Source organism: Lathamus discolor, chromosome 1 (genome assembly GCF_037157495.1).
Source record: "Lathamus discolor isolate bLatDis1 chromosome 1, bLatDis1.hap1, whole genome shotgun sequence".
Classification (NCBI taxonomy): domain Eukaryota; kingdom Metazoa; phylum Chordata; class Aves; order Psittaciformes; family Psittacidae; genus Lathamus; species Lathamus discolor.
The window spans coordinates 71120517-71135385 of NC_088884.1; the positions used below are offsets into that span (position 1 = coordinate 71120517).

General features: G+C 39.5%; 1 protein-coding gene across 5 annotated transcripts in view; it reads right to left on the bottom strand.

The window, feature by feature from the left end:
• Nucleotides 1-14869, bottom strand: part of LARGE1 (LARGE xylosyl- and glucuronyltransferase 1) — a 277960-nt gene that overhangs the window by 38596 nt on the left and 224495 nt on the right. For 4 of the 5 annotated variants that reach the window (XM_065679441.1, XM_065679406.1, XM_065679416.1 and 1 more), the window contains 2 exons: nucleotides 9733-9845; nucleotides 8013-8138 (listed from right to left, as the gene is read on the bottom strand). In XM_065679441.1, the coding sequence (XP_065535513.1) occupies nucleotides 8013-8138; nucleotides 9733-9845 (239 nt within the window). The remainder of the gene's footprint in view (nucleotides 1-8012; nucleotides 8139-9732; nucleotides 9846-14869) is intronic. The other variant, XM_065679433.1, reaches the window with a different exon arrangement.

Below are 14869 nucleotides of genomic sequence, written 5' to 3' on the forward strand. Positions count from 1 at the left end.
TCACTTTTTCCGGTTATAGGAACACCTCAAATCAAGATCACGATGCATCTACACGCTGTATAAATCTGGGAATTTGCTTGGGCAAAAATACTCAGTGTAGATATTTTTTTCCCAGGTAATGCTGCATTCTTTGCTGCTTTTACATTTGTCCATATGTTCGGAAGTGTAACTTATCTGAGCAATAACATGTTGCTGCTAAAAATACAGAACATCACAGAAACAGAAAGAGCTTTAGGGAGGTTAGGACATAAGATGACAGATTTCTTCCACTGAAAAATGGATCTCCAAAATCTTATTTCTTTGAAAATAACTTGACATTTAGTCCATTGCATTTAACTGCAGCAAAGGTACTAAATGCATGCAAAAAAAGTTTCAGCGATTGAATCCTACCTCAGGGAAACAGGCACATGTAATAGAAGCACAGGGTTGAAGGAACCTAAAGAACTGATTAACGGTTTTACAGGGTACTAGTATGCATTTTTATAAGCAGGCAAAGAATGGAAACTGTCTGTTGGTAACTTGAACTGAAGAGTGGATCACAGAAGTGTGAGAAGCTGGCAAGCGGGACAAAAAATACTTACTAAGAAAAATCTTCTGTGTGTTCTCCATACTACTCCTGCACTTCACATGAGCTGCCTGTTGGACAGCTTCATGAGCCACCCCCCTGCTCAGCACTCTGACCACTCATCGTGGGGACCATGAGCACAGAAATGGCTAATGATGATAAACTCAGTAACTGTTACGGGACAGGCTTCCCGGTGGTGCAGAAATTCCCCATCAAAATACACTATGCCATGTCATAGCCAGGTACCGGTGTTGACGCCTTGACCCGGTTGTATGGGGGATGTCAAAGCCAGACAACTGCAGCTGTCAGCATAGAGGCTCTTTGCTGCTGTGCTTCAAAATACGTTGCGTGTGTAAAAGCTGTTAAGGGCCTAGCTGGTGGTTCACATCTGATCAGATTTGAAACGTGTCAGGATGCTGCATGTGCACAGATGTCAGTGGAGCCTGGAGTGAACTCAAGAAAGCTGAATGCAGCTGATGACTATCCATAAAAGCTGATTTTTTAATCAAGAATGACAGCACATGTGAGTGTGTGCTTAAGATGATGTGCTAAAGAACATCAAGGAACTATGCAACCATCTGGATGACCTGAGGTAAGAAAACTGTGAAACAGGTCTAGTGAAAAAGCAGGCTGCTTTTCATATGTAACGTGATTAGATAAATAGTATTTGATATCTGAAAGCGTAAAAAAGAACAGCAGGTTTCAAAAAGCAGCAAGCCTCTTAACCATTGACATAGAACAGTACATCCAAAGACCGTATTCCTATCTTGCTGTAAGCCCACAAATTCACCTTCAGTTCAGACTGTAGCTGTCTGATTTGGTTTGTTGCACATCAGCTATAGCAGACGTTGTACAGGCTAAGACATTCTTGCATGTATGACATCCTGTCATGGGCATCAGTGAAGTACATGATAAAGATAATGGTAAAACTATGGCCATTACGTTAGAAAGTTTATTGAAGATAACAGTAAATTGACTGAAGAAAAAAAAAAATCAGTTTGAGACTACAGGGAAATCAGAAAGGAAAAAGCCCTCAAACTTAGAATGCATTTTATTTGCAGGCTGTGCAACTGTTACCTCAACATTAAAAAGAGAAAGTGAATCTAGAAACTAAAACACTTATTACTACATCCTCTAAGACTGAATAGTACCATAATACTGTGCATATTTCTTCTTCTATTTTCTCTTCTAGTTTCTAAGCTATTCCAAGGCTCTGTTGGCTTACAAAGGGAACTGCAGCTAGAACATACAGAATTCCAGTTCCATTATCTGTGTGGATACCTTAGGAACAGTGCTAACCTTCAGGCTGTCCAACAGATACTTTCTACTCTTGATCAAGGCCTCCTGAGAACTAAGCAAAATATGCTCCTTAATCTTCATTTAGCAATTTAAGCATTGAAAGATCAGAACTTAAATATCCACATCTATTTAACACTTGGTTAGTTGTCATTAAGCAACTTGGCACTATCTACATTTCTGTTAATACCATCCTAGCTAATCAGCAACTGTTACCACTCACTGGTAACACCCAGCCAGCCTCCTGAAACACTGCCATACACTTATGACCTACTGAAACACGTGAACTGCACTAGTAGTTCCCATTTATTCACCAGGTTCTGATCCAAAGCACCCAAATGAAGACACAGTTGTAGATGGAAGGTAACAGAGGATTGTCATATGCTGGCGGAGTATAGAACATGGCCCTAAGGTCATTTATACTCATGGAAATATACCGAAAACAAAAATCCCAGCAAAAATCCTTAGGTTACCAGTTGCATTGTCCTCCCTTGGGAGAGGACATATTTTTACTCTTGATATTCCAACCACTAAATGTTAAGCTTCAATGCAACATTATTTCTATAGGTACTTCTATCAATTTTTCCCCTGAAGCATCTTTTCTCTCCAAAAGTATTTGGCCAAATGTTTCCTTTACAACAACCTCTTCCATTTTTTACCTAAAGACACATCTTCATAATTTCTCTCTCTGCTTGAGCCCTTATAATATCAGAGAATAAAGAATATCCTGTACACCTACTTTCCAGGCTGAAAAGGTAAAAAGTAAGAATAAATTCAGCTTAAATTTAAACCTAAAGAAGTTCAGTTTTGCAAAGCACTGAACAGATATTCTTAATTAAGCCCATGAGCACTTCACAGTTCAGGTAAGTAGAAGCGGTATTTTGTAGAGGGGGAGCTTTCCTGCTTAAAAACTAGACTACTTGTTTAGGCAACCAGACAGTTCCCACTGAGATCAACAGGAGTTAAATGTTCAGCAAATCTGCACAGTAAAGCCACGTAATACATAGCACTTTAATGCATCTCAACAGGCTTCTTTTCAGGCTTGTATTACTGAGAAGTTTAAATATGCCCCAAGCCACACTGCATACAAGCACCCTGTGTGTAACTTATGCCTCAATTAGAGATGTCTGGAAATTTTATTTTTAAACTGTGTTTTGTCAGAAATATATGGTTTAATAAAAGAACCAATTTCCTTAGAAAGGATGAAATACTTCACAAAAATGTCATCAGGGAGGTTTCAGAGTGATATTTCTGAACTACATAAGCAGAAGGGGCTCACAATGCAGTAGCCAGCAACCCAGAGGACCATGCACTGCTTCTGGATGTGGGATTCACATCCTTGGCTTGTCTTATTTGGTGCCCATGGCCCCAGGTATTTCTTTACTCCCCAGCTTAGTGCCTATGCTGTATGACAGGAAGGTGATAGACTGTCCCTGTCTTGTACTTTTCAAAGTTCTCTGTTATTCCTTGAAAGGATTTGCAGCTCTTCCTTCACCTCCTGTACCAATGTCTAATGAGAGGCCTCCTGCCTGCAAAAACACACCCTAAAACCACCTCTATAATACCACAATATTCCCTATTTGGGAGAGCGGAAGCACCTTACTTACTCCAATGTTCATTTAAGGGAGAGGTATGTTTAACCCTTCTGAGCCCTTTCTCCACTCAGTGTAGCTCTTTCTTGGTTGGCACTGAAAGGTGCAAGAAGGCAATAGATCATGTTTGAGGCAGATATGAAAATGATGTATTTGGGTTATGGGCAAGAACCTGTGTAAATTTTTGCAAGCAATCTCACAAAATGCAGAAGACATTCCCAGGGAGGACACAGTGAATCACATAATATAATTTCAGAACGGAAAATTTATGAGGTTAATTATTATCTGCTAATTTAATATTAGCTGTATTCAAAACCAGTTTGAAAAGCCAGACAGGTTTTTAAGCATTTTCTTACTTTGGGGCTGAGGGGTAAAGTCTAATAATTTAACATATTCTCACTGAAGAATCCAGCATCTGATTTTTGTGATTGTGAATTACCAGATTCTCTGTGTGTAAATAGCCTCTGTATCCCTTGACAACCAGACTTTTCTTCAAGACTGACTCATTCAATGAGGTCATGATTCATTGTCAGAGGCATCACAATTCATTACCTTCTTTCATAGGATTTTTCTTGCCATTTGGTTTGTGTCAAATCATAGTAATAGAGATTCCTTTACAGACAGGAACAAACTGTTAACCAAAAAGGAAACAAACATCCAGCTCACCAAAAGTAATGCATAAATGAACCTCAGTTTCAGGCAGATCTCTACAGGCTCCAAAGCCTAGCAAGGTATGGTCCTACGGGACACACGCTTGCTCATGGACAAGCTACTGATGACCATGTGAAGAGCCAAGATAAGCAAGACAGACAGTGGATGCCTACATGGAATGACTATTAGCATTTCCACACCTTTAAACTAGTCATCAATAATAATTCCTGAGTCCTTCTCCAAGGTGTAACAAATGACATACAAAACCAACCACCTCTGGCCTTCAGAGACTGCAGTTGGCCTACTTGGCAAAAAGAATTAAAGGGCATCTGCTTCCTCTTAGCCTACTCTTTGTTTTCTATCAAAATTATGCATTTCAGGACATTCGACTGATGCAAACCATCTTTATTACAGGTGCCCTTGGGGTGGGAAAAGGAAAACTTCCGTAAGTGTAATTGCTTATGTAAGATTTGGTTCCATATGCCATGGACAGCAGAACAAAACCCACAGACTTCCATCTAGTTGTGTACAGTGTGGCACCTAGCACTACAGAGTATGGCACAGGAGGTAAGTCTGACCTCTAACATAAAACAGTACAAAAAACCTGGTGGGTATTTTTTTTTCCCCCAACAAAATGGATAGAGATGGAACTTAATGAGTACTAGAAAGAGAAAAATGTGATTAGAATCTTCTTCAAGCAATATGAAATATCCAAGTGCTCCAGAAAGTATGCCGGCCATCTTGTGTTTGCATGAATGTGACCAAAGCAGCAAAGAAGTGTGTATATATGCCCCCTGCCACCTGAACAGCAGTCAGCCCTGGGGGTCCAAGTCTGACACAGTGTGGTAAGTAAGAGATGACAAATTCTCAAGTCTCATGGACTTTGAGGTTGGATGGAATTAAATCAATGCCTTTTCAGTCTGACTTGAGGAATGCAGTCTGATTTGACAGGAAAACTTAACTGGGCCAGCTTTACCTTGGAATTTAAATTTCTCCCTTCTTTCCTACGCTACTCTTCTTAATCCTCCAGTACAAACTTCACAGTCTGTCTTTCTCTCCCTCTTACCCTGGAGGTTTCTTTTACCTCGTTTCCTATTCCAGTCTTACCATGAAATACAGGATGTGCCAAATACGTTGTGTCATACGATTTATATTAAATGCCATGGAACTGACTAACTTTGGTGATTTTTTAAGAGTATATTTTCTAACTTGGGCTAACGACATCTGTTGATTTTTTGAGAGGATAACATACCAAACCAGACGGTTTCTTTTCAGAACTAGGATTTTGCTCATTTCCATAGTGCAAATCACAGCTTTAATTGGTTTATACTTTTATTTTTTTTAATTGCATGAAGAATTTTAAGCAGTGCTGCCTGAGGGCTAGTTCTTTAACTGCTGAATATAGGAAGAGCTTTACCGAAACCAGGGGGCTAATGTGCACTAGATGATAAGGCTCTGGCCTCTCTTTCAAAGCAAAGAGTTTCAGCCCTGATTCAGTATTTAGGGGTAATTTTAGCAGTGTGAGCAAGTCCATTTCAGCTGAAGAAATTGCTTATGTATTTGCACCCCTTGTTGAGTAAAATATCTCAGACCAAAAAGCCAGTGTAGGATACTGTGCATCTTAGACTTCACTGCTATGTTGTAATAGAACTGACAGTGTGACACTATATACTATAATAAACAACCAAGCCAAAGTTATACCTGTAAACATAAATTTGTTAATTGACAGTGAAGATTCAATTTGATTTTAAGATACTTCTATTAAATAATTATTTGTAGATGTTACACATGAGCAAGATGACTCACACTTGAAGCAGATAAGTCATTGGAACCTGAAGAGCGATTTGCCCAATTAGTTGTCTGTTGTCTACTCTCAGGTGAACTTAACCAGTCTCCAAAACCATTTGTTGGGATCACAATTGAGCTCCCTAAATACAGGCACATAGTAACACTGGAAGCACGTTGGTGTTATCCTGCTGGCCCATCAGGTGCCTTGCCAAATGATACAGATACAACACAGACCTACATCATCTCCTGTAGGTCTGTGTTGTATCTGCCAGTCCCACATGGATATCTGAGAGTATTGACGATGACTCTAATTGTGTTCAGGCAACTGGACCAAGACCTAGATCCTCAGTTATTAGCTTCAATATTTTTTCTCATGTAAATGTACGTGTCTTAACCTTGTGTTGAAACCAATCTGACTGTCTCAGTGGATCATATGAATTAACATCAGCCTCTAAGCCACAGAAAAATACTTTGGTATCTCCCAGGTAGGAGGTGTATTTTCCTAAAATTCACCTTTTAGAAAACATTTTCCCTGTTACTACATCTCTTCTTTTGTTTCAGGCCTTACAATTGCTGTCATGCATGATTCTCAGCATCAGCACAGAACTAAATCTCTACCAGAACTTAGTTACAAGTCATAAAATGATGATGCTTTTCAGTTCCTGTGTTGATCCTGCCCTACAACCATCAATTATAAAACACTCAGTTATCAGGGTACTGATCAGTATACTGATCTAACTTTAAAAGCTGCCTTCTAGGGACCACACCTGAACAGTTGGTTGTAAATACCTTATGTATGAAATTCAAGCAATATTGGCCAGCTTTGACAAGCCAGTTAACCCATGTAGTAGATCTTCTGTTTCTGGGGAAATGCAGCTTTTGAAATCAGTGTGATTGCTTTTCAGTATTCATCCAGTATTTTATGTTCATACTCAATACTCCTGCTGTCACTCTACAAATTGTTACCAGGGAAAAATTGGTTAGATTTAGGAAATACAATGCACCAGGAGAACGGTCAAAGTCTGGGACAGGGGCCAGGAAGGTTGTGGAACCTTAGTCTTTGGTAACTTGACAGTCAATTGCACAAGGTGCTGAACAACCTGATCTAAAATGCTTTGAGCAGGGTTTGGACACTCCAGAGGTCTCTTGCAACCTCTTCTATGGTTCTGTGGTGGGTTTTTTTTTTTGTTTGGTTTTTGTTTGTTTGTTTTGTTTTTTTGTTAACCTCACTTACTAAAGTATTCTTTGAACATTAATTAATGATATGAATCTTAACTGAATTTTAAAATGGATCACCAAAAACTTTAGGTAGTTCTGATGCCACTAGTCTGCTCTGATGGAATCTACTGCTGTTTAGCCAGCCAGTATTATTCTACACCTGGTAGAAGCACAATCAGCTTCAATTCTGAACTCTCTGCATGCTACATTTGAGTCTGGCCTTTCAAAATGACCACAGAACAACTGATGTTAATTTATCCATACTGTTCGAATCCATCCTGCTTTTATATTCTACTTGACAATAGTAGAAAATGTGCTATTAAACTGATACTATAGCTTCACTTTATTAAATGAATAGTATTCTATACAGCCTTTTTTTCAAGGGCAAATCCTGGGAAAATGAGTGGCAGTGTGGCTAGGTTAAGTGTATGAGGAAGCTAAATAAGGATTGTGCAAGGTCTTTGAATTTTGGCTACTGTATTTCTAGCTAGGGTCTGCCCAACCCTCTTTGTGAATTTCACTGTATTAAATGATGCTGACTAAAGAGTTTCAAACTTGACCAGTACAAAAAGAAAACGGTTTCATATTCTTTGGATAGGAAGAGCTAATACTGGGACAACAAGAGGAACCCAGCAGGAAGGTGCAGTGGCATAGGTGACAGGTACAGAACGTAAAAAGGTGAAGGACTACTCTAACACCTTGCCAAACCCCAAAGCAGCATCCATCCTTAACTTTTCTGACAGTCAAAATGCACAAAACCAAAGTCATATTTGATTCCCATGCTTGGTTGTCCTCAAACTGTATGTGTTATTTCAACCCCCCACTCAATGGACCTCATGTTTCTGTCACAGCAGAGTCTTGTCCCAAAGGATACCACCCATTCAACCTCCTGTGAAACATACCTTCAGGTCAGAGACATCTCTGTAGCACTGCTCGGAACGGGTGTGATCAGACAGCTGTACATTCCAGAAACATGGGAGCTGGTAGACAAGGAAGGGATTTTGTTTGATGACTGCATTGAAGATATCCTATCAGACAAAACCAGAGAAACAGTAGGGTACATTGCTTCTACAGTGAGGCGATCTCAACCCCTCCCTGAGTCTGAGCTGGCTGTTGTTCTCCCTGTCACAGGTAGAGATACAATTGGTTACGTGAGCTGAGCTCGGCAAACCTTGCTTCGTCATTGTTTCCATAGAGGGGCCTATCAATCTAAGGCAAGATGTATAGGTCTGAACAAGAGGAACAGGCTTTCTTGACACACAGAGCTAATGGATTCCAGCAAAGTTTTCAAAACATGTATCTTGTACTGCTGGCAAAAGATGTGGTTCTTGTTCTAGTCACCAGGGAGAGAAACAAGCAGTAAATGACAAACTGTCTGCTGTTAGTAAGTACTGCATCACTTTTCAATAAAGGGGATGAAAGTAATCCTGGCAGTTGTGCTGCTTCAAGGTGAATTACTATGGGATTTTAGCTAACATTTCATTGTTGCTACAAGTATTCTAGGTATTTCATGGAAAGGGCATGTAGGACAGATCTGCAGAACAGCCTACACCATAAAGGGACAGATGTGTTCTGCCTCTGTGCAAGCATCTGGTTGGAAAAGTAAGTCATAAGGACATTCTTGTAGTTAAGGTATTAGGTAAGACATTAGCAACCTTGGTTCGCTCTGCAAAATTCTGCCCCATGCAAGTATTAGACAGCAGCTCAAGACCTGACTGAAAACAGTGAAGTTCTAAGAATCATTTTAATGAACTTCAGTAGGTTTTGGATCAACCTGCAAGGATACTGTACACAAGTGCACAACTCTATGTGTACAGTAAGCAGCATGCTTCCTTAGGGGTGACTAGCCCCAGAATCACAGAATCAAATGGGTTGGAAAAGACCTTTAAGATCATCAAGTCCAGCCTTTACCCAGGACTCATAAACTAGATATAGCTCAGAAGCAGTAAAAATATCTAAATATGATGCTGAATTGAATTAATACACTCAAGCTGTTGAGCAAGACTTACTGTTCAGGTCAACTACTATATAAACAGGGATTCTGGATTTAAAACTGAGAGCTGGCAGGAAGCACAAGAAGAGTAAATATGCTTTTCTGTGTATAGGCGCACTACTTCTTCTCTTGGCCTCAGTTTCCCACCTGGGGCAGGATGAAAGCAGTGCTTTTGTCTTCACAGGGGTGTTAAGGCAAGGAGTACATTAAAAGACTGCTGGGACTCATCTGCCAGAAACAGTAAAGAAGTATCTGGAGGCTCTTAAAACTAAAGTCTGCTTAGACAATAAGCAGCAGGAAAAGACACAGTATATTTGGACTTCTCAAGTCTGGAGAGTTTTATGTTGAAGAAAGGAGGACAGAAAGAGTTTTATGTTGAAGAAAGGAGGCCTTAAAACACCGTTTGTCTATCATGTGAATCATCTGTGCAGAGGAGGTAAAAATGTCAGTGTAGTAAGAAAAACCTCATGAGCAAACCTCCATTCCTCTCTTGCACCCTTTCTCCAGGACGACTCAACAAATGATGACTACATGCACAGTATCTTTTCCCCACCTTTTCCAACATCCAATGCACTTTCCTCAGTCCATAGAGCAGTGGTTGTACCACTCCTCTGCAACATCCTACTCACCTGGTCAGCCAGTGAAGTGGAAAGCATGCTCATTAACTCCCGCTCTGCTGTCAGTCTCCACATCTGCTCCCATTTCATCTTCCGTAACTTATCGAGAAGCAGCAAGATAACCCCTGAAGGAAAACACAGCACAGAGAACAAGAGAAACCATGATGTCACATGCCAGACAGGGCCCATCCTATCCATGTGCTGAATCAGCAGGTAAAACAAGGACATGAGCTAAGATCTATCAGGGGAAACTGCAGCCCTTACCCCATGCTATCACAGGAGATAGACTAAAAAAAAGCTTCAGATTTCAAGAGGCCATAAGAGAAAGCTTTCCAAAACCCCTGAGGCTGTAGAGAAGAAATGGTGAGATAGCATACAAATGAATGCTGTTATACAGGCTTGCAAGAAGGCTAAAGTAGCTAAAGAGGAGTGAAACTGGGAAAAAGAGAGTCAAGAGAAGGATGCTGTATTTCTAGTAGTCTTAATTGATACAGCTTGGTTTCATTATGACTTAATTAGCATTGGGATTATTCCTTAAAAAAATGAACCAATAATGGTGATTCACATGATGTGGTTAACTCCATCCAGAGGTCATTATCATTCCAAAGAGAGTTAGACAATATCCTACAAGAAAGAAAGCAGCACCCTCTTAACATTCAGAAGCGACCCTCCCCATTCCTTACTCTGAAAAGCTACAGGCTCTGAGAGGACATTCTTCCATTTCACTGTCTACTAGGGAAAGGGTAGAGACAATCCTGATTTATCTCATGTGACTCCATTTCTGCCATCTTCATACTGAAGACGGCTTCTTCCAAAATCCCATTGTTTAAATTAATTTCTATCTGGCCTAGAATTAAGATTATGATGAGACAAAGAAATTTTTTTTCACTCATATAAAACATTTTACTCAAGGTGTGTGTGGCAAAATCTGGCCCTTAATACTTACTGCATAGGATGCAATATATACGCTGCCTAAAATGAAATTGCAGCTCATGCTCCACCAAGTAAGAAGTTAACCACCTGACACATCTAATCCTTGATTCTGAGTAACAGATTATCAGTGCTGGCTACAACCTAGCCTTTGAGAGTGCCCGCCAGTAGGGCAGCAAGTATTCATAGAGCAGGATCCTCAGATAAGAAAGTTACGCTACAAGTGGGAAAAGAACTATCTCAACATGCATTGTTATTCCTCTGTTGCTTTTTGTCTGCACAAAATCTGTAGCGTAGAAGAAGGGAAAACGGCAGAAGCAATGAAGCTGGATTAAAGCATCAGCAAAACCTCTTCTCCAGTGTGTCAGAAATTTTTACATGAAAAATTAATTTGGGAAGACTTAGATAAGAGCAGTGTCATTGGGAATGAAGGCAAACTGAAGGACCATAAAGGAAGACTACTGATAAAGAGCAGCCTAGGAAGCTGACAGGAAGTACCTAGTTAGAGCAAAGTCTGTTGTTTCACATCTTCATTAGTGGAAGGGGGACATGAACAGAATAGCAATGATACCTGCAAGTGACATTAAACAAGAGGTCTTACAAAAAAATTATCATGGCAACTGCAGAGAAACATAACAGCTACACAGGAGAATATGAAACGGCAAAAAGCAGGCACTGGGAAAAGCTGCCTGAGGGAGTCTAAGATGATAAAACTAAAAGTAATGAGAATAAAAAAGGAAATGTAACCTGAATACTTTAGGAAAATTCTCCTAAAGCAGTTGTGAAATAAACGAAAAATGGCAGATAAAATGCTTTATTCCATGAGTCTTTAAAAATCAGGCTACACGAAGATGAGAAAGTATACCTGGAACAATCCTCCACTGGTGGGAAGAGAGCAAAGGTGGTTCCAGTTCATTCCCATCTTCAGTTTCTGACATGGCAAATTTCTTTCTAGTAAAACCTGGCACTACCATGAATAAAAAGAAAACCTCTTCTGGCAGTGAATTTTATGGCCTATTTCAGTTCTGTTTTCCATTTCAGTCCATCTGGTTCCCAAGGATGCTGGAACCTGTACTGGAGGGATCCCCTTTCATCTTCAGTCAACCTTTCTGCTTCCAGCTGTTGGATTGGAAAGGGACGTATTGTCACAACATGCTACAACTTCTTTCTGCCAGTGTGTTTGTCTTCTCTCCAGCATAACTGAAGCCTATTTGGAGTGTGTAGTGTGCGTGCATTAGCTTCTCAGAGAGACATTGTGCACTGTCTGAAACTCGACATCAATGTGAAGCAGGTTCCTAGTGTTGAAGCAATAAACCGGGTGGGATAAGCTGCTCTCTAGCAGTGGATTTTCTCCAGCTGGCAAGAACTGTCAGCTTTGTTTCAATAGTGAAATGCAACAGAGAAGATTTTTTTATTATGAAAAATAAAAAATAACGAAGATTCAGTTAACCGTAATTTAATAGCTTTTACAATTTACAGACAATAAAACAATTATTCTTAATTTTTTTAAGCCTCCAGTCTGAGGAGGAGAAGGGAAAATATTTTAAAGTGTGCATTATTCTCCAATTTATTTGTCTTCCACTCTTATGCTAGCAGGAGATTATTGCATCGCAGCTAAAGAGATTATGCTGTCCTGAGGGGCTATCGTGGTAGCAGCTGAGAATAAGAGGCAGATGTGGTGGAAAAACTGGAATAGATGTGAGAAAGGATGTATTAAATTACGATGCAATCATGGCTATTGAAAATATTCACAGGCTTTTAATGTTCCATCGTCAAGACTAATTTTGATGTGATTTATATTTTAATTCACCAACAGGCTTGGGTTTAACACCTTTGTGCAGCCCCTGTTCAGGGCTTCTCGCACTGTGGCATTCTAATTTACTGCTGCTGCAAAAATAACTACTAGAAAATATTTATATCAAGATTAAATATTTACTCATTAGAATTAGTGAGAATAAGAGATTTCTACTAAGAGGAGAATTTTAATACTATTCACCTAATTAGTGTTATTTAGTGCAAAAGCAAAGCAAAACCATGTGTGTTGGGAACTCAGTTAATGCAAAGGAAAAATTACATTTCTTCAGCACAGAGCACTTCAGTTACTCTTCTATACTGTTCTGTTACCAAAAGCGAACATAAAAACGAATTTATTCCAATCTGTGCAATTAGTTTGAAGGCAAAATGTCTGAAATAAGGGAAGTATTTGCCTCGGGAGCCCCTTCCCTCAGACTAAATTTAAGATGACATACAGCTGAACGTAACAGAAACAGGGACCTACTCTCAGCTGCTGTGCTTGGGGAGGAAGAGACTGGCATAAAAATAAAAAATCAAAGGAATATTTTACGAACATCTGGCCCCAGGCACTGGGACTTCTCATCTTTTGATGAGTGCAGCATTGTCCTGCCCTAACCTACCTGAGAAAAACAAAGGGAAAGCTTGGCAGCAAATAAACAAAAAGAGAAAAGTGGCAACCCAATTGTCTCATGAGTATTAAACAAATAATGATCAGCCACAGAATATCCTATTTTTGTCACCTTGAGGAAATAGTTCAGGCATATACAGAGATGCAAATACCTCAAAGAGGTCTTGGAAAAATAATGCTTTATTACTAAACCTGTGGAACATGTCCTAGTCTAGTTTTCACTTGAATGCCATTTTCTCCCCTGCTTGATGAGACTTTACTTGAACTAACAAAATCTGACAGATTCTGGATTGATCAAACAAACAAATAACAAAGCAAACAACAAAGGAGTTTCTCAATTGTGCAATTTCAGGACACACACACAAAATCCCAGCCCCACAAGAAAACAAACAAACAAAAAAAGGAATTTGGTGAATATACTGGAGAAAACAGGGCAAGAAACCTGAATTAACATTTTTGGACTAAAATGGTCCAGTTGGGAAATACTTTATTTTGGCATATTTTAAACCCCAACTTATTCTACAATAGCATTTTTCACTCCAAAATTGAGATGTTATAAATCTGTTTACAAGCTCTGGAAAGGAAAATAAATGTTTGATTCTGCGTCTAACGAAACTCTGGAGGCCACCTAAGTTTTTTGTCTTTTTCCCATTTTTTTCATTTAATCCAAATAAAACTTTCTGGTTTTCCAATGTTTTGACTAAGCAATGGTGTCACTACAAAATATTTATTTTTTCTGACTAGTAAGTCAAAATTTACAGAACATCAGCAATTTCCTTTGGAATGCTACCAAGCATCCCCACCTCTTGCTTTGGGAACAGACTATAGCTTTTCCTGGAATTCAGAGATGAATATATATCAGAGCTGGAAGTAATAAGCAACATTTTAAGACAGAATAGGATCACTTACAGAAGTTATAGTGAAACCGGACAAGCTTTCAAACTCCATCAATTTATGACAATGGCCCTTTTAAGATGGCTGAAAAAATGCTCAGTGCTGTGGTGGAAAAAAAGCATAGCTACTAAGAGATCATTTTCTATAAGCACTACCTTGCCTGTTTCTTTCAGGTGGAACAGGATGCTTCTGTGAGCTGTTGAGGCAATGCCGTATTATGTGAGCAGCATCTCAGAGCCTATCCTTGTCAGATTTTTAAAACCTCTTCTCAAAACGATGTCTATAACAGGGAATCATCTAGACAGATAGCAAGTAGATACCATTACAGTATCTGAGAAAGACAGGCAAGACACACTTCAAAATATATTACAAAGCAACAGTGAGTTTTAAAAGAATTACTAGTATTCTACAATACCTAACCCGCATACCAAAGACCATACACCAAAATACTGAGACTTAGATGCTGTTACAAACAATGTTAAATAGGGCTGACATTATGGGGATCTGCCACAATAAATAACTGATGCAGAGATTTAAGGCAGTACAACAGTAAGCTACCACGTTTTGTGAAACAGATTTGGCACCAAAAAGTCAATTTCAGTTTTAGGCACTATGGAAGGGGTTTGCAGCTTTGCTATCCCAGAAGAGCTGTGGCAGTGCTGACCACTTAGTGCCCTAGCAAATATTTATGCATGTTCTTTGAATTCCAATTTATTGTACCTGAAAGTAACATAAGTGGTCACAGTGTGTAATGCTAGGAATGCAACTATGCCTCTACTGGACCAAAGCCCAAATTACCAGTATTGCAAAGGACTACATCTGAAATCCACTATCCCACACCTCCACACAATTGGCTGTGGCATCTGTTCTCTACTCACAGTATCCACAGCAAAGAATAAAATA